We start from the raw sequence: 20,389 nt of genomic DNA, 5'->3' as shown, positions 1-20,389 counted from the left end.
CCCAAAACAGTAACAACAAGTCTCACAATGGAGATGTTACTGGTGCCTGCTTGAGCAAATTGATGAACAATGGGATGACAGTGCTACAGTGCTACTCATTATACAACTTATACAACTGTGATTTAGGTCATCCCATGTACATCTGAATATTTTGTAGATAGCATACTTTCTGGTAGGTATCTGAAATAAAAATTTTGATGACCTTTCAACAATATTCTGTTGCATCAAGAAAAAGGTAGAAAGGTGAGTTACACCCACCAAACATAGTTTTTTAAAATTTCAGCTTTTGGGGAAAAAAAGTATCCACTTTCTGTGTGGTTCTTTGAAACAATGTTAATTCAAGTTGTGCTATCAGCTGTGTTGGGGATTTTAAATTCAATCTAGCTAATACAGACTCTCAAGAGGAATTGCAGCAATTAAAGCTTGCTATTAAATAAGCCCAGATAAACCTGTATGTAAAGAGTTTCTCATCAGATGCAACAGAATGTTATTTTCTGCCTCAATTAAATGCTAAAAGATTTAATTTCTCTTTAATGAAAATGAAGTTGTCAGCAAAAAGGACAATGAAACAGCAGCAAAAAAGGAGAAGACTGAACTGAGTACTTGTGTGTCCACAATGAGTGTGCATTCACCCCTCCTTCACCTGACAAGCTAGACTAAGGGAATTCATATTCTGAGCATGACATTATATGTCTGATTGTAGTACATGGATTCTGAGACTGTGACTTGAGGCTTTAAGACCTGAATATGAATGTTTATTACTCAAATATGTAAATTCAATCATCTATTTTGTACTGACCAATCTCTGATTTCATAGATACCACATACCTGTTTTGTGCTTCTATGGTATTTTATTTTTTAATGTTACTCATCATATAATCTGACTTGTTATGATCAGTTTTATGTCCCCTTTGTATACTATAAGAATATAGTATATTGGGGCTAGAGCAATAGCACAGTGGGTAGGGCGTTTGCCTCGCACGCGGCTGACCTGGGTTCGATTCCCAGCATCCCATATGGTCCCCTGAGCACCGCCAGAAGTAATTCCTGAGAGCAAAGCCGGGTGTGACCCAAAGAGCAAAAATAAAATTAAAAAATAGAATATAGTATAAAATATTAAGAGTTTATCCTTGTATTATCTCAGAGTCCTACAGGCTTATACATAAAGTATCTAATTTTAGTGTCATATGTTAAACATTTCACAATTATAAAGTGTTATTAATACATTTCCCAGCTTCAGACATGCTTTCTTGTCATGTATGAGAACTCTTGTTTTTTAAATGTTAAAACAGTCCAATAGGCTCAAAGTGAATTGCTAAAACTCCCAGAGCACCAAACTGAGAGCTAACATCATTTTTGTTTTGGCTCTCCCAGAAAAAATATCTTATGCAATCAATCAATCATGCAGTCAATCAGAAGTCATTTGATCAGCACTAGTAATAAAACCTACCTGAAAGATGCCTTCTAACTCTCAAGGTAAAATACTCTTTCGAGAACCAATCTACTTTTTTGCCTTGTACAAATTCTGCGATCTTGCTCCCTTCTGCCTATTCAAGTCTTTCACTTCATATAGGTTTTTGGAGCTCCCTTCTATATGATAGATTAAATGTTGCTTAAGTTAAAATTGTTAAATAAAACCAATATGAGTTTTAAAATGGGCCCAGTTGAAATATTTTTGACACTTTGTATTTATGACTACTTGCTATAGGGAAGTTGTAACTGGTACCTACTCTCTTAGGGACATCTTGAAGATGAAGAGATTCAAATTTTGGTGGCAGAAAAACAAATAATGGCAGAACAAGAAACTGAAATGACTTAAATACAAATTTATTTACTAGAGGCCAAAGAAACAACACAGCGATTAAGTGCTTGCCTTACACACAGTCGACTCTGGGTTGATCCCTGCACCATATACGATCACCTGATCACTGGCAGGAGTATGCTCTGAGCACCATCTGATGTGGTCCAACCACGTCCCCCATACACTATTTATTCTATATAAATAATGACCATGTTTACACATAACTAAAGACCCTTTACAATTTGTGTGTATGATCTGAGGATCACAAAAAGCAGGACTGTCAGGATCATGCTGGGAATCATATGGAATACCAGGGATTTGTATGCATAAACTTGCAGTGTTGCGAGACAGGTGCTCCAATTCACTGTACCACTCCTATAGAATTCCAGTTAAATGTTTTTAAAAGAGGTATCACTGTCATCCCGTTGCTCATCGATTTGCTCCAGTGGGCACCAGTAATGTCTCCATTGTGAGACTTGTTATTACTGTTTTTGGTATATCGCATACAACTTCAGTAGATTGACACATTTGATGGCTAGGTAAACAATACAAAGTTCCTAATAATACCTGTGGCGTATTCAATATGTACAGTAACAACAAGTCTCACAATGGAGAAATTACTGGTGCCTGCTCAAGTAAATCGATGAACAATGGGAAGAGAGTAACAGTGACAGAATAGAGATTTGTTTAATTGTAATTTTTTATGTTTCAAGTTTTCAGTTGGTTCAGGGGACTCAAACATTTCAGTTGGGCAGAAGAAAGCAAAGAACTCAGAGGAATGACTGGCAAGGTATTCCAGAAAGACTATGGTATCTTAGAGTCAACATTCAGCTCCTATCCCCTTAGGATCATAGCATTTCCAAGGTTTTTTACATTAACAGGTTAGTTTTGGTGTGTTTAATTGCAGAGGGTGGGAGGGGGCGAGACAGATATCTCAAATCTCTATTCAAGGAAGGTACATAGCTTTTGTCCATAAGGTCCATAGTTTTGGATGGGTCCACATTTGCAGTGTCCGGTTGAAAATAAAAATCCTTGGTTAGGGAGACAGCTAAAGGGTAAGAGTCTGCCTTGCATGCTCAAGACCCTGACTTTGAGCCCCCATTCACCTCCTCCATACCCCTACTGGTGTGTATACCTTTGATAACTTCTGGAGCTAAAAGATGGGCTGTTTGAAAATGCAATGCCAGGAGTGGTTTCTGTATATCACCCTCTGCTGCTAATCCCTCCTCCCTGCCCCCACCCCCTTAAAACTGCATTAAGAGTTGAAAAATGGAGGCAGGAAAATATTGCCCTATGTAATTGCACAGGTCTCAAGTCACAGGTGAAATCAGCCTAGTTCTGTAGTCAATGAATTTCCAACATAGTGAAGGGCAAAAGGTCAACCTAGGGGGCTGGAGCAATAGCACAGAGGGTAGGGCATTTGTCTTGCATGCAGCCGATCCGGGTTTGATTCCCAGCATCCCATATGGTCCCCTGAGCACTGCCAGGAGTAATTCCTGAGCCGCCATGTGTGACCCAAAAAGGAAAAAAAAAAAAAAAAGGTCAATCTAGAAATATAAACCATAGCTCATGGAGGTATAAAGCATTGCAGGAACTGAACGTGACTGTCAACTTTGTGAAATTTCCCTGACAAAGTACAGCTAAACTCATTTTTTTAGGAAACAATAGTAGGGAAAACCAATATTTTAAGCTGAAGTTAGACAGAAATTGTTGGATGAATTTCAAATATAGGGTTACTTTTCTAGAGAGTGGAGCAGGTGAGGATGGTGAAATAACTGAGACTGAGTGGAATAGGGCAGAAACCAAATATATAAGAAAATACTGTATGTGCCATCCTTTTCTCCTCTCCACATGACATCTTGTTTTAATTTTTAAAGTGAAACAGCTTAAACTTACTTAAAAACCTTAAGAGGAGAGAACTTACGTGCTCAAGCGAGAACACAGGCATCTCCAGAGTGGAAAAAAGCCTAGAATGACTTTTGAGAGAAGGTTTTCTACAACTCATGTCATAATTTTTAGCACATTAACGTTGTAGTTCCATAAATGGGTCGGGTTATGCTCCGGGTAAAAAGGGTTTGGGGCACTGCAAGCCATCTCATAACATTACACAGATAAACCTGTTTGAAGTTGGGGGCTCTGAATCCTTTGGCCAAGTTGCTGCCAAGTTTTTTTGCCTTTCCATAGGTGCTGTCCGCAGGTCTCCAGAGTCCCAAAGTAACCTCTCCTCCCCTAGTCCCGCCCCCGCATTTCACGTGCCGGAAATCGGGCGGCAAAACTACTTCCGGAGCAACGAAGGTCGGCTCGCGCAAGATGGCGGCCCCCTTGGAGCTCAGTTGCTGGGGAGGCGGCTGGGGGCTCCCATCGGTGCACAGCGAGTCCCTGGTGGTGTTGGTGAGGCCGCCTGGCGGGCCGGGTGCCGGAGAGGAGGGGCGGGGCCAGAGGCGCCAGGCCGGCTGGGCACCCGTTCGCGCGGCTTTCCCGGGTTTTCGTGGCGCTTCGGGCCGAGGCCGGTCGGGACGCCGACTAGCGCACCGCCCTCCAGGCGCCCGGTTACAAATTGTTTGCTGAACCCGGCCGTGGCCTTGGTGGGAGAACCGTGGCTGCTCTGCATTGGCTCCGAGTTTTCTCAGCTTTGCCAAGTTGTCGGGGCGATGAAGTCCGAGTCTGTAGTAGGGGGCGCGCGTGTTCCGCTCCGCATCTCTGGGACCCTTTAAGAAATAGGTTCCGTCTGTTAGCGGGCGTGCTGCAGCCCCAGCCCTGGAGGGTGGCCGCCCGGGGATCGGGCTTTAGTAAATGCTAATCTGCGGGTTTGCATGATGTGCTGCTCGTTTCTAAAATGTGACTACAAACTCTCTTTCAGGCTTATGCCAAATTTTCTGGTGCACCATTGAAAGTCAATGTCATAGATAAAACTTGGAGAGGTTCAAGAGGTACTGTGCAGAACTTTTAAGCACTCTTTAAGTTGTTTGTGAGTTTTGCATTTTAAATTATGAGGTATATTGTCACGAAGTCCGGTAGGGTCTTTGCAACGCCCTTGCCTTATGTGTTGCTTTTGGTTTGTTCATTCTGAGTAATGCTTTAAAATGCAAGCCAAACCGATGGAACTTAATCACAATGAAAATGTTCTCTGGAACTACTATTTGTGAAATTAACTGGGGGGGTGGGGAGGCGACACGATTAACGAAAGAACTACTCACCAACCCCCTCCGTGCCAAACAAAAAACCAAACTAGCCGAGATACTTATCCTCTCCACACCATATGTGCAACTAATAGAGTTATTAGTTTATTGGATTTCCTTCAGAGGAAATCAAAATGTTTACTTATATGTAAACTTATGTTTTGGTTATAGGAGACGTACCAATTTTGACAACAGGAGACAAGATTGTTTCTCAGCCAGCAAAAATACTGAACTTTTTAAGAAAACAGGTGGGTGGTACCTTTTGAAGTAGATTGTTGATCCCTGAATGTTACTTTAAAAAACAAAACAAAACTGTGGGTTTGAGAATTTTTTTGTTTTGTTTTGTTTTGGAATCATTTTAACTAACTGATTAGAGAATTGGTAATTAGAGTGTGATTTAGAAATATATTTTAGAATCGCTTCTCAAAATCTGGGGTTAGAGATGTATCTCAGTAGTAGGGCACAATATCCCATGTTTAAGGGCCTGACCTTGAACCCTAGAGTTCTCTCAACGCCCCCCCCCCAAAGGTGTGAATGAACATTACTATGATTTGAGTTTATGTGGTGATAAATAGTTTTTTATTTTTATGCACTTAATTTGGATTTTATTGACGCAGCCACATTCACTGATGCATTTTTGATAATTGTTGTCAGTTTAGTCTGATAGTTGCCACATTTTGTCCTGGAAAGACAGATTTGAATTCTCACTACTAGCAACTGTTCACTTTACTTTTTTAAAAAACTAATGGTTGCAGTGAAATATTTTATAAAATAATGAACCCAAACTATTTGAATATGTAAAGATTTGGATAATTTACCAAAATGTTTAATTATATAGCAACTTATAAAAAACACAAAAGTTATCATTGGTTCTTGCCAGTTTCTTTTAATGTCAGTAAAATATAGAACTAAATCAGCTTTTCCTTTGTTTCAAGGAGAACATGCAACCAATTAAAACTATTCCCCTTGTTAACAAAAATAGCAACAACTTCTATTTAACTTGTCCTACCGCCCATATAATGAACTAGGTCCTTGACAATAATTAAAATGATAGCAAACAATCATAACAGTATTTGTTGCCTTTCCTTTGTGCATGTGGCTGTACTAAGAATTTATTTGCAGAAGCAGCTTTTTATTTGTCACTGATTTGCCTTTCTTATTCCCTCTTTTGCAATTATATTTGTCACTGATGAGGAAGAAAAAGAAACCTAATTTATTTAACCTTTTTTGTATGCTCTTGACTTTTGAGGGTTTTTTTGTTCCCTTTTCTTTTTAATAGAAATATAATGCTGATTATGAACTGTCAACAAAACAAGGGGCAGATACACTGGCCTATATTGCTCTCCTTGAAGAGAAGCTTCTTCCTGCAGTGGTGAGCAGTGGTGAATATTACGGAATTTTAGTGATTTTGTTGAAAATGTACTTCATCTGTTTAGAAGAAAATTAGTGAAAAAGATTTAAGAGAGGAATTTTCACTTATGTCTTAATCTTGATTGTCTCATATCACTGAAAAAGTGCTCTTTTCAGCATTCAGCTGGTTCTGTGAAATGACAAAGGGAAAGATGTCATTTTAGAAAAACAAAAGTTATTTTTGGAAGATGGAGTTTATTGTTTCCTGTGTTAGAATGGATGAATTGTAATTCAGTTAACAAATATTTCTTGAGTACTTACTGTATACTAGGCCTTATTGAAGGTAACTGGGAGATAGCAGTCAACAAGACTCATTAATTTAAAATCTGCTATCCTTAAGTCATTCTTAAAGAAAAGCTTGTGTGAAGTTCTCTTCATACAGAGAAATGTATGAAAAAATCTCATAATGAATGATCTTTTAATAAAAGGACAATTTTATATTTTTAAAAAAAATCTTCTTTCACAGCTTCACACATTCTGGGTTGAGAGTGACAATTATTTTACTGTGACCAAGCCATGGTTTGCTTCTCGAATTCCATTTCCCTTGAATTTGATCCTGCCTGGACGAATGTCTAAGGGAGCATTGAACAGGATTCTCCTGACCAGAGGCGAGCCTCCTTTCTATCACCTTCGAGAAGTGGAAGCACAGGTATGGTCAGAACTAATTTCAGAGCGAGGGCCCTGTAGAGCAGAGACAGAAAAGGTAGCTCAGATGAATTTGCCCCATAGATGCTTGCCTCGAAAGCACTTCGAGAACATCTTCCCTACTTTTCGATGTAATTTCATCTTTACTAGATATACAGAGATGCCAAGGAGTGCCTAAATCTTCTGTCAAACAGATTGGGAACATCTCAGTTTTTCTTTGGAGATACGTGAGTATATTCCCTTAAAAAAATTCTGATATTTCATATTACTATGTTTATTGAATAGTCTTTTACAGCTAGTCCCCTTGGAGCCAAATTGATAGTACAATTGGTAGTTCAGGGCTTGTATGTGGCTGAGCCACTTGTATGTGGCTGAGCCATGGCTGACCTGGGTTTGATCTTGGCATACCAAATGGTCCCCTTGTACAAGTAATTCTTGAATGCAGAGCCCAGAGTAAACTCTGACTATTGCCAGGTGTGCCCCAAAAACATTAAAGAAAAAAAGAAAGAAAAGAAAAGGTCTTCTTGTCCCTTTCCTTCTATAAGTGAGATTCTCAGTAAATAAAAGATTCATGGATTTTTCTCTAAAGAAACACATTGTCATGTTGTCACTAGCCTCTACGTAATACCCAATTTTTTCTGAATAGAATAATGAGGGTATTGTTTTTAAATCACCAAGTAAAATCATAATTATATTCTTTTTGTTTGTTTTTTGTTCACACTCCACAATGCTCAGGGATTACTCCTTGTTCTCCACTCATGAATCATTCCTCATGGGTGCAGGAGCATTATATGGGATGGGATGTTGGGGATCAAACTCCAGTTGGCTTCATGCAAGGCAAGCTCAATACCTGCTGTATTGTCACTCTGGCCTCAGTTATATCATTTTTATAAGCTAAAATGGGTAGTATATACCTTTTAAAGACCATACTTCTATATGCTTAAGAATTGGCAAATATAGGGGCCGGAGTGATAGCACAGCGGGTAGGGCGTTTGCCTTGCACACGGCTGACCCGGGTTCGATCCCCGGCATCCCATATGGTCCCCTGAGCACCGCCAGGAGTAATTCCTGAGTGCAAAGCCAGGAGTAACCCCTGAGCATTGCTGGGTGTGACCCACAAAAAAGCAAAAAAAAAAAAAAAGAATTGGCAAATATATTTGAGAAAAAAAAGAATGTTAAACGTAATATGAGGTTAATATTTTCTTCAGTGTTCAAAAACAGTCTTAATTTGTTTTTAGGCCTTCTACCTTGGATGCGTATGTGTTTGGTTTTCTTGCACCTCTTTATAAAGTACGCTTTCCTAAAGTTCAGTTACAAGAACATTTGAAACAACTCTTCAACTTGTGTCGCTTTTGTGATGACATCTTAAATAGTTATTTTAAGCATAGTATTGGAGGTAAGCCAATTCTTCAACTAATCCTGATTTGCATAAGAGTATTTCCATAGTCTCTTAAGGATGTATAAGCAAAATCATTATGTATTAAACAAGCTGTGTATTATCTTTACATGCTGATTTATAATACTTCAGAAAGTTGTTTGTTTTTTTAACTTAATTTTATTCCTATGTGGTTGGTCTTATTTATGTAGAAAAATAGACATTTATCCTTATTTTCAATTTTTGTATATTTCATGTTTCTATTTTTTTAAATATTGCACTGTTGAAGTAGGTCATTTTCTTCTAAGAGAATAAACCATAGGTATTTATTGAATCCCTGCTGAAAGATAGCAATTATCCTAATGCAAATGGGCAGTTACTTTAAATGTTGCTTCTAGCATTTTCCTGCGTGAACAGAAATCAGCAGCAGATTGATTTTGGTGAGGTACATTCCCATGATTCCACTACTTGAAAACTGATTGCATCAGCCTGGAGGTATAGTAACTAGAGGGCACCTGTCACATAGTATATCATTCTTTGGGAGTGTGGGGCATTGTGATTGGGATGATAAATTTATACTGGGAGCATTGATGCAAAGTGCCCCATTAAGAAGCAAGGTAGAAGGATAAATGGCTTAAGCACAGTATTTTTTTTATGGTGGGCTATGTGTTTTAGGGAAGGAGTAATAATTTTGCGAGCTATGAAATTAACATTTAAATCTGTTAATGGTAGAACAGTGGTTAACAGTGCTGATTATACACAACAAATGTAAAAATCTTGGATCTTATTCCACTTTTAATGAATTAAAATCTCTTAGGAATAACTCTTAGGAATTTATATTTAAGTCTCCAAATATTTCAGTTGCCTGGTTAATAGCTGTTTGGGAGTGGCTGCCTTCAAAAGCTATCCACTAATTGTAACTAAATATATATTAAAGTTGGTGAGGAAAAGTGTTACTTAAATTTGGGGAGAAAATGAGGACTGCTTTGCAGTCTTACTAATCACTGGCTAGCTACATAATACTTGTCCAACAAAGTGTAGTGGACAAATTTTGTCCTTTTGTTTAGGGTTTAGTTTTGGAGCACTCTTCACTTAGCCTTTGAACCCAGAATGAATTTTCTCTTTACCTTGTTTGTTTTGGTGGTGGGACACTTGGGAAAATGGATAGACAAAAATGCTTTCAGTCTAAACAGCTTTAAAGGCTTTCAAAGTTTTCTCTCTTCTGATTTCTGCCCTGGCTTCTTAGGCATCTCTCCTGGTGGACAAGAAACAGTAGATGCAAATCTGCAGAAACTCACACAACTTGTAAATAAGGAATCCAACTTGATTGAAAAGGTCAAGTCTACTTCAATCATTATTTTGTAGTAGTTTAGTATTTTCTGTAACTAATAATGTAATCTGGGTTTGCATTAACTTTCAGTGTATTCTTTAAAGACCAGATTTTTCAAAAAGTTTTTTTTTTATTTCACATTTACTGAAGTTGTATGGCAGGACCAATAGCACAGCAGGTAGGGCATTTGCCTTGCATGAGGCCAACACGGGTTCGATTCCTCCATTCCTCTTGGAGAGCCCGGCAAGCTGCGGAGAATATCTCGCCCGCACAGCAGAGCCTGTTAAGCTACCCGTGGCGTATTCAACATGCCAAAAACAGTAACTAGTCTCACAATGGAGACGTTACTGGTGCCTGCTTGAGCAAATTGATGAGCAACGGGATGACAGTGACAGTGACAGTATGTAATATAATGTTTTGAAGCCATTAGTGGCCTCTGATTATGGTATTGAGTTTACTTTCATCACAGAACTAGAATTTTTCATTTTTTAAAAATTTTAAAAATTTATTTTATTAATAGTTTTTGTTTTTATTGTTGTGTTTCTGTAACATGTTTATAGTAATATTGATGCTGTGGTCTTGATATACAGTTACAGCACCTCACTACTGTCCAGGTGCCCAGTACCATCTATCATTGTGCTTGTATCCCTTCTAATGTAACTTTTCACCCCTCCACCCCCACATAAATTATCTGAGATTTGCAATCCAGTGCCAAGGGTTGTCAGAGATACTTTCTATTCTCCTATTTGGTTTATGTTCACTGATGAGTGAGATCATCTTGTATTTGTTCTTCTCACTCTGAAAAATTCACTTACATGACATCCTCCAGTTCCATCCAAGTTGCCGCAAGCTGCAGGATTTCATCTTTTCTAATAGCTACATAGTATTCTATTGTGCAGGTGTGCACAGCTTTTTAATTCATTTTTCTCTTGTTGGACATTGCATAATTAATAGTTTTTAACTAGGAGAATAGAAGTCTTCGTCAAAAAAAAAAAAAAAAAGACAAAGCCACTCTTGCTTGCCTGTCTCTGAGGTTAGTGGTTCTTGAGAGTGTAATCAAGTGTGGTTATCTTTTCTTATTTACAACACCACCATGTCTTTTTCTTCTTTCTACATAGCTGTTAATTTTTTTGTCTTCCCTTTCCTTCTCAGTTCTAAGTATAGTATACATTTTCACCAGTATGGGTATTTTTCCACTTCAGAGATGTTTGTTTGATGAGAGAAAAATTGCTCAGGGAGAGACCCATCAATGAAAATTTTAAGGATGGGTCTAACAGGAAAAATACAAGTGTTTCTCCTCTTTCTAAGTATATGATAAACTTGCTTTTTTTTTTTTTTACAAATAATATTTCTTTGCTCTGTAACAAACATATGTGACCAAGTAATGCTGACTTGCAGTTTTTTTTCTTTCTTTTTGACTAACAGTGTTTAAGGTTTCAGTTTTAGGTACTTTTCTTGTGAACTCATTTAATCCTCACAATATCTCTGTGTGCAGGTACTCTGTCATCCCCTTTTTAGCAGATTAAGCTGTTGAAGCTTCAGAGGTAGCTTTTGTCTCTTGCCCACCATTCAGTTGTCAAGAGATGGAGGGTCCTATGTATTGGGCTTCAGCATGGACTTTGCTTGCTGTTAGCCATCTAACTTATGAATGAGTTTTATAGCCTCATTCATCTAGCTTATGGATGAGGCTATGTATGCATTAGTAGTAAAAATAGTAAGTAGGCTTATACAGCCATTCTCTAGAGTGATGGATCCATTTCTTTCTACATTTCCTGCATTGTTCTGAATAGGGAGTAAAATTATAAGGGTTTATAAGAACAGTAAAATTAGAAGGGTTTATTCCAAGAGTTTGCAAAGAGGAAATAAAGCCTACCTAGTTTGTCTGAATTCTCTAGCCTGACTCAGTCTCATGAGAGGAAATACACCAAGGTTAAGTATGGATAATGACAAGATTGCTTGGATTGTTCTAGACACTAATCTGCTCGGTAAAGCCTCTCCAATGTAGTTTCCATTTCTGTATGTGGCAGATTTGTGACAGACATAAAGGGAGCTCAGAGGTTGTGTACTACTTAGAATATATCTGTCTTGGTCATCGATATGTGATAGTTTCCTGACTTTATTGTAGGTATTCCCCCATCCCACTTTTTTCATGCTCTTCAGTATGCTGCTCTATTGTCCACTGTACAAGACAACAGAGCAGCTAGCTGCTGCTCATCCATATGTTAGATGGATGAGGTTATTCTTGTTCACCATTTGGACAGAAAATATAGAACTTAAAAGAACTCTGATGATTGAGGAACTTAATTATCACAAGAAAACAACCCAGCTATTGGCTGGAGAGAGCGCTAATGGGCCGAGCTTTGCATGTGGAGAGCTTGGGTTTGAGCCCTGGCACTACATGGTCTCCTGAGCATCACGAGGAGCGGCCCCAGAACCCAAACCCAAAGCAAAACTGCTCGCTTTGGCAGCACATATACTAAAACTAAAAGCAAACCCCAAAAATAGATTTTATTTTTTGCTTTGAACGCTAAAGCTTTATTATTTTTTAAAAAATTAAAAAAAATTTTTTATTGGATCACCATGAGATACTCAGTTACAAAGTTGTTCATGATCGGGTTTTAGTCATACAGTGTTCCAACACCCATCCCTCCACCAGTGTACATTTCTATAACCAATGTCCCCAGTTTCCCTCCTGCGACCCTTCTCCCCCCAGTCTGTCTCTATGGTAGGCACTTTCCTTCTCTCTCTCTCTCTCTCTCTCTCTCTCTCTCTCTCTCTCTGTATCGCTCTCGCTCTCGTTCTCCCTCTCTTCCTCTCTCTCTCCTTTTTCTCCTTTTGGGTATATTATGGTTAGCAAAACAGATACTGAAAGGTAATGTTTTTTGACCTACTTTTAGCATATAGTTCTTATCTAGAGCGATCATTTTCAACCGTCTTTGTGGTAGTGATCTTTTCATTATTCCAACAGTTTCTAATAAAAAAGAAAAGAAAAGAAACATCTTGATACAGTGGATTCAGATAATTCACTGGGTTCACTGGGAATATGTTTTTCCATTGGAAAACTAGAAGTTACTCTTTCCTTTTCCCTAATTTCCTTGTACCCTTGCTAAAACATTCCCCCTCTGCTTTATAAGAGTAACTTGAGAAGTCATGGAGATATATTCTGCACATATTTAAAATTCTGAAAAAAAATATGCTTTTCAAAGTAATAAAGTGCTATTTTTGTTGTTTTGGGATCCTTGATGTCATTAGCTTTAAAGTCTTATGAAGTTAAGCTGATCATGAACTGATTGCCAGGACCTGAATTTTGCATTCTGTGGAGTACTCTAGTTAAAGGTAGTTTCTGAGGTCTGATTCAGTTCTAAATAAACATTTTCTAGTTCTCTCCAGGGATGTAAATATACTCCTAGGGGTAAGTCAGAACTCCTGGGCATTTTCACAATATGCTCTATATGAATTTGTCTCTGTAGCAAATTTAAGACTGAATCTGGCCTTGGCATGCTTTCGGTTTAGGCCCAAAGAACTCCTGTCTGTTCATTCTAAGTACTTAGAATCTGAAAGAGTTGGGTGCTTTGAATGGAATGTAGGTCATGTGCATTTAGGCAGAGTATTAGTGTTAGAATGAGACCTCTGTCCAAACTTCAGCTCTGATACTAGCCCTGCAAAGCAATGCAAATTCCATAATCTTTCAGGCTTTCTTTTTGCTAATCTATAATATAGGAAACAATTATGTCTGCCCTTTTTTGCTTCACAAGAATGTTGGAAAATCAAATGAGATGCATAGCTATAGTAGGTAAACTGTGAAGCATAGATTAATAGAAGTATTGCTTTTACACTTAATATTAGATTTTTTTGAAATAAAATCTAAGTCATTCTGTGTTTGAATTCAATGGAATATTCTTTTTGTAGAATTACTATAGTTTTGTGAAGGTATCAGGGATGAACCATGCTTACTTTTATGCATGTACTAAGTCAGCTGGTATTTAAGGCATGACATTTAGAATTCTTGAGAGATTATTACAAAGAAAAGCAATAGTGTCTAACCATCTTAGACACATATGGCTCTGTATTCTTCTAGGCTATAGTTTAACGTGATGCCTCAGTCCACTAAGTGGTGCCATAGCAATTAGTCATATGTACCTTTTGTGCTTTCTACAGATGGATGACAATCTTCGCCAGAGCCCTCAACTTCCTCCTCGGAAACTACCAACCCTTAAATTGACTCCAGCAGAAGACGACAGTAATTCCTTACAACGGCTCTCACCCTGACTGATGTCGACATCATGCTCTTTGCAGAGTAAAACGGATGTTGCAGTAAACTCTTAACACTAAATGTATGAGGGCAGAAAGATGCCATTATTAGGTATAAGGAAGACTCTAAAACAAAAGAGACTTTCTATGATTATCTTTTTTTTTTAATTAGAAAGCTTGTATTTTAGCTTCTGGCAATGCACTTTAAATAACATCAATGTGAATGCTAATGAACTTGGGGGAAGAAGCGAACACTGTACTGTACATAGAAACAAACAAACCCTGCCTTAATGTTGGCAGATTTTTGCCTTTGGTTCACATGTTGCTGACCAAAAGCTACAGTTCTGTTCTGAATGTGCACCTAATTTATTCAATTTAATTTATTAATTTAGTTTTCTTAGGTGAGTCTGAATATCTAATATGTGGCTCTTTGGCTGAGGCTCTTTTCTGTTTAGAAATCTGATGCCTACCTTGAACATTAAGAAAATACAAATAACTTCAGTAGAAAAGTATGTATTCAGCTTTTAAAAGCAATGAAGAATGTGCTTTTTAATTATGTGTATGTCTTAACTTTTCAAGGTTTAGTATCATCTATAAATATCAGAGGTGACATAATATTTATCTGACTATAAGCATTTATATAACATTAATGTTTTATGGTAAGTTTAATGTAGATTAGCAAGGGCTCTTTCGTTAAGTGTATGTGGCGGCTTTAAACCTATATATTTGTGGTACATCTTTAACTTCAGTCATTTCTTTCCCGATTGATGGCAGGAGATCTGAGTGTGTTAGTTGCCATTGGTACGCCTGGCTTGAGAGTCTCCCTGAGGCTTGCTCAGTTGTTAGAGAATACTCAGGACCTGCCCCGGGAGTGGTGGAGGTGATCTGCGTTCTCACGTTTGCTCAGACCAGTTAGTATTCCATAAGCCTATCATGTAGGTATGATTTTCTTCCATATAGTCTAGCTAAGGTTATCCAAAGAATAATGGGGAGACAGCTGTGGATTTTTAAGCTGTTGAAGACTATTTTCTATTTATTGGTTATTGAACTGGTGAGGGATTTACCGTACAGGTGGTTTGACTCAGAGTTGACTCTTGATTTATGGCTGAGGTGCTTCTGTTGTCCTAAAACCACTCTGGGGTTTTTTAAATCTAGGACCATGCTTCTTGATTAGTGTCTGAAGGTTTATTATGGTGCTCAGTAAATCTTAATCATGCCCCACTGAGACCCCCTATGTTTTCTAGTCCAGAAATTCATCTTGTTTGAACTAATTGGAGTTCAGTTACATTTTACTAGCATCTCCCAATTTGTTCTGTATTTACATTTCTCTTTATAAAGGGATATTAAAAGCATTTTAAATATTTTTTCTTGGAAATTTTAATTAAATGGGAAATAAGGCCTTTCCAATGTCTTGTTCATCCATTTGGATACATTTAGGGAAATACCCAATGAGTTTTACACAACTTCTGAAAGAGGTGTGTATAAGCGAGTGAGTGAATGTGAGTTGGGGGTTGTGTGTGTTTTTTTTGCCTTAATCTTCAGAAGCAGGTTTTTGAGACTTCAGCAATCTGAAGACTGTCTGAGTATATTATGTTGAAAGTCATGATTGTGGAACTTTATTGGGCTCTAGAATTGGTGTATATTGCAGAAGAGTGGTTAACACTTTAGTCAGACATCTGTTTATGTTTTAGACAGTGTTAGTCATTTTCAGTTATGATTTATATTAAACATTCCAAAAGCACTTGAAATGGCTTGCAGTTGTAAAGCACACGTAAAATAAGACAATCAGAATTAGGTTTTGAAAGAATTAAAATTTATAGGAGAAAGATATCTACAAGCTCTAACAGATTCTAGAATCAAATGTAACTTTAATGCCATGCTTTTCCATGACAAAGTCAGAAACAAAAACTAAGTTTTTCTTTCAGTAAAAGAACTAACATCCATAGTAAGAAAATATGTCTAAATTTTCTAAGGATTTGGGGAATCATCACACACAGACTTCACTAGATAAGTGTACTGTAATGTTTCAAGTGTTGTAAGTTTAATTAAAAGAGGCTGCTTTAGAATAATTATTTGTCTTTTTTTTTTTTTAACTAGAGAGGCCAATTTTAAATATGATTCATTTGTTTTGATCATTCCTGTTTTGGACTGCCTTTAGGCTTACACTGTGTAGTCTGTGATGCTCTCCTACTGTCTTTCCTAAGATACAAAATGTGGTTTTGATAAAGTGAGAATTTCTGTCTTGGGGTCTTGGGTTAGTTATTTGGTTTTTTTTTTTTTGGGGGGGGGAACGAAGGAAGGAGGGGAAGGTATAAGTCCACAAGGTACCAAGATACTGTGGCTGAGTATTTATCACCCTAGGGACCAGCATAGAGAAAGCATTAGGAAAGAAACAACTTTCTATACTGAATATAGAGCTAATGATCATTCTGTCAGAATATGCTTTGGAGAAGGTTTGAATTTGCTGGGGAAAATGGTGTATAGATATAAAATAAAGGCCACTTTTTTGGGATGATGGTGGTAGAGGATAAAATGAAGAATGGGAAATGTGTTTGTGTTTGTACTTGTTGGTAATGTAGGATTAGAAAATAATTCATAATTAGTTATAAATAAAATATCTCCAGCAGTCATCAGTCATCATAAGTCAAAAGAAATAATAAGGATCAAGGACAGACTATCTTCACAGTGAGCTTTGCCTCTTACAAAATGCTGGCTTTAACACAAAGCAAATTCTACACAGATATCTCATAGTATTTGGGGGGTACAAGAGGATTGGAAATTTTATATTAGATCCAAACAAAGTATTTTGATTCTTGTTTGTCATTTCTGTTTATTTACTATTGCTGAAATAATTAGAGTATTTTGTTACATTATGTTTCTAGGAAGAGTACTTTAATCAGAACTAAGTTATAGTGTTCAGAAGTCTGCAGAAATGGAAACAAACTAGTTATCCACTTTGATAGAAATTGGTCACTATTATCTCAGAAAACAAAATTTTTTTTAAATTAGCTTTATGTGATAAAGTGGTACTTAAAATCGATAGTATGTTTTCTTAGAGTCTCTTCCAAGAATATACATTAACCAGATTTGCTAATTTTTTTAATATTATATTAGTTTTTCTGTAGAACTGTTGTGTCTTTTGTTCATTGATTTGCTCAAGCAAACACCAGTAACATCTCCATTGTGAGACTTATTGTTACTGTTTTTGGCATATCAATACGCCACAGGTAGCTTGCCAGGCTCTGCTGTGCTGATGGGATACTCTCAGTAGCTTGCCAGGCTCTCGAGAGGAGAGGAATGAGAGGGACGGAGGAATCGGAGGAATCGAACCCAGGTGGAGGTAGGCCACATGCAAGGCAAATGCACTACCCGCTGTGCTACAAGTTAACCTTTTAAAATATAGTTGTTTACATGTAAAGACAAAAATAAGGAATGGGTCCACAGGATCTTTTTTGTCTTGTTTCACAACTTTGCATAAATACGTAAATCAATGATACCAGAAATAGGAAAACATTGAAAAGAAATGCAAACTGCAGTTTAAAATATAATGTCTTCCTTCACTTTATTCTTGAGCTTAAATAGAAAAACAACCCAGATTTGTAACAAATGATTATCATAGATACATTTGCTGAATCAGAAGAAGAAAAAACAGTCCCCTGTAACCAAAACTCCTTTTCCATGGGATATCAAAAGTTATGAGACTTTTCCCTTTGTAACTGTATCTCTTCTTTGTTATGGGACCTGATTTTGCTTCTCAAGAGTAAGAAATCTTAAAAACATTCTTCTGCCTGGTAGTTTTTCTTCGCCTTATCTTTGTTCTCCTGCACACTCTGGTGTGATGAGGAGTGTCCCAGGCACGCTGTGATAAAGGAGCAGCATGCCTGGGGCTTCATAATTGACTTTGGTTTTGTTTTTTCTATAATTGAAATCCTGTTGGAGCCACAGAATATAATTTGGGTTGTAATCATGGTCTTCTATATGTGCTATTGGCATTAAGGTTTTTTGATTTTTTCCCCCCTTTTTTCTTGTTGAACACTGTGGAATTTACATTTGCCTTCAGTGTTTTCATATTTCTTAAGCAGATTTTTAATTGTGGGTTGTAATGATGATCTTCTATATGTGCTGTTGGCATTAAGATTTTTAAAATTAATTTTTCTTTTTTCTTGTTGAACATTATGGAATTTACATTTACTTTCAGTGTTTTCATATCTCTTAAACAGATTATTAAGAAAATTGTGTTCAGTTAAATGAGCCAAATTGTTAGTACCTTTGAAGGTTTAGTTAAGGTTTAATTTCACCTTCAAAATATTGACCTTGTAAAAAGAGAGATGATGTAAAGATGACATTTTTACCCCCTTAGGTTTGCAAAAATAATTTCACACAAAACTCTCTGTTGGTGTGTAATTTTTTCTAAGAGACCAAGTTACCTGCCTGAGACTTAAATTTATTGTGATTGAGGTGGAGAGGAATCAAAAGATTACAGAAATTGTTCCAGACAAGGAAACTAGTGATTACTGATGGTAATATTCTTGATCAATGATTTGAGTAAGAGTAACTTTTAGTTGGGTATTTGTAAATAGAAAGAATATTTAAGAGGAAAACAAATCAAGTTTTAAAAACATAAGGAGGAAAAAGAGAAAAATAAAATGATAATTTCATTATTATTAATTTGAAATTACACTGTAATGTTAAAAAATTGTTTGTTTGTTTGTTTGTTTGATTTGGAACCACACCTGGCAGTGCTTGGGCTACTTCTGGTTCTGTGCGGTCACTCCCAGCAGTGCTTAGGGGACCATGTGGTTCTGGGGATCCAGCTGGGCTTTCTGCATGCAAAGCATGTGCAATAATAATAAGGCAAAAGTTTAAATATTTTCGAGTCTTATTCTGTTACTGAAGACAATGTCTAGGCAAGAATTGTATGTTTGTGTTTGCATATTCTAGGCTGAAGGTTTACAGTTTTCATTTAAATTCTCAGCTGTTTGTTTATCCTAGAAAAACTAAACCACAGTAGACCTCCAAATTTCAAAGGACTGAGCATGTTTCATTTCATTTCAAAGTATCAAATCAGATCACTAATCAGAGATAAGTATGCTTTTGTTTGTTTTCTGTGATGTGTGTAGTCGTATCTTTTGAATTCTGTGCTTTGGATGCGTGTTTTATAGGAAGCTTGCCTTTGGACTCGGAGTTGTGTGTAATGGTGAGCATCCAGCCACATGAAAAGCAGTTGGTTCTTTGTTCTGATTCTTCAGTTTTTCTTATGCAAATGAAAAGAAATACCCCTTTAATCATTTAGTTTACATAGTCCAGATCCTTGGAAGTCAAGAGGAAAAAACTGGCCAGAGTTTGCATCAGTTCTCAATCCTTAGCAAATCATGTACTATGGAGGAGGTTGTGTCAGCCATTTGTTTTGTGGACCATAGGCTACTTTCCTTACAAAGCTGGCATCTTTGCTCCTAGTCAAAGTGAGGTGTACTCAAGCTTTTATGTAAGTGCATAAAGAAAAAAGCTTTATTTCTCTTCTGACTCAATGTTTTATTTGGTATAACAGGAAATAATCTCTTTCCACTCTTCTGTTCATGTTTAAAAGGAAATTTTGAGGTGTTTGTAATGTAATGTTAGCTCTTTGGATGATTGACAGTAAAGAAGATACATATGTAAACATAATGACTTTGTTCCACAAACTGTACCTTTGGATGGTAACTGTTTAAAGCATCTGTTCCAGTATACAAATACTATAGTTTTGTTACAAAGTAAACAAGTTTAATACAAGTTTAAGTAGTATGTGAATAATATTACTGATAGATTATGAAGTACCCAGAAGTGACATTGATGATCAGTGTTGCAAAGCATTTATTCTAACAAATGAGAAACTGGATATAATGTCAAACAGCTATTTTTGCAATAAAATCTCAAATTGCCTGAGTTGTGTTTTTAATATCTGATTTAACCAGTAAGAGCAATGAGTGCACCTTTATTTGGAAAGTACAAGTGACAACAAAATGGGAATGGTGGGAGAAATGTAAGAATTTGTCTTCAAATCATCCTGTTACTTGAGTTCCTATTTGAAGGGTCTAAGAGAGGGTAACACTTTCTTGACCTAACTGACAAGAGTTGCAGGAAAAATAATGAGAAATAGAGTCTGTTCCTTCAGGTACGTTAGTCAGCCTCCTGGAATGTCTTAGACATCTGTGATTTGGAAATGAAGACAGCTGTGCATCATCAAAGACATTTCTAATTTCTAATGCAGCCAACACAAGGCTCCAAAAGTTATATTTTTTCAAGTGAGAGCAAGATTATATATTTATCCTACTTTTTTGGGTAAGGATGTGAAAAGAATGGGGAAATTGTACCATTTCTGAATATAGTTAAGAATCGGTCTCTCAGACTCTCCAAACAAT

The 20,389-nt window shown here is 37.0% G+C and overlaps 1 protein-coding gene across 2 annotated transcripts; it reads left to right on the top strand.

The window, feature by feature from the left end:
* The first annotated feature begins 4,090 nt into the window (after positions 1 to 4,090).
* MTX3 (metaxin 3) lies at positions 4,091 to 19,913 on the top strand. Of its 2 annotated transcripts, XR_008631258.1 has the most exons (10): positions 4,091 to 4,192; positions 4,662 to 4,731; positions 5,152 to 5,228; positions 6,260 to 6,352; positions 6,857 to 7,039; positions 7,186 to 7,262; positions 8,274 to 8,431; positions 8,809 to 8,905; positions 9,657 to 9,745; positions 13,899 to 13,942. XR_008631258.1 is itself a non-coding variant. In XM_004613152.2 (9 exons), exons 1-9 carry the CDS (start codon positions 4,112 to 4,114, stop codon positions 14,007 to 14,009), a joined length of 939 nt encoding a protein of 312 aa, XP_004613209.2. In that variant the 5' UTR covers positions 4,091 to 4,111; the 3' UTR covers positions 14,010 to 19,913. The 2 variants fall into 2 exon arrangements, 1 of the variants encoding a protein (XP_004613209.2); XM_004613152.2 differs by lacking the exon at positions 8,809 to 8,905 and having other exon boundaries at positions 13,899 to 19,913.
* Positions 19,914 to 20,389: the final 476 nt, after the last annotated feature.

The sequence above is a fragment of the Sorex araneus genome, chromosome 1 (genome assembly GCF_027595985.1).
Source record: "Sorex araneus isolate mSorAra2 chromosome 1, mSorAra2.pri, whole genome shotgun sequence".
NCBI lineage: Eukaryota > Metazoa > Chordata > Mammalia > Eulipotyphla > Soricidae > Sorex > Sorex araneus.
This window is presented reverse-complemented; position numbering and strand designations above follow the sequence as displayed.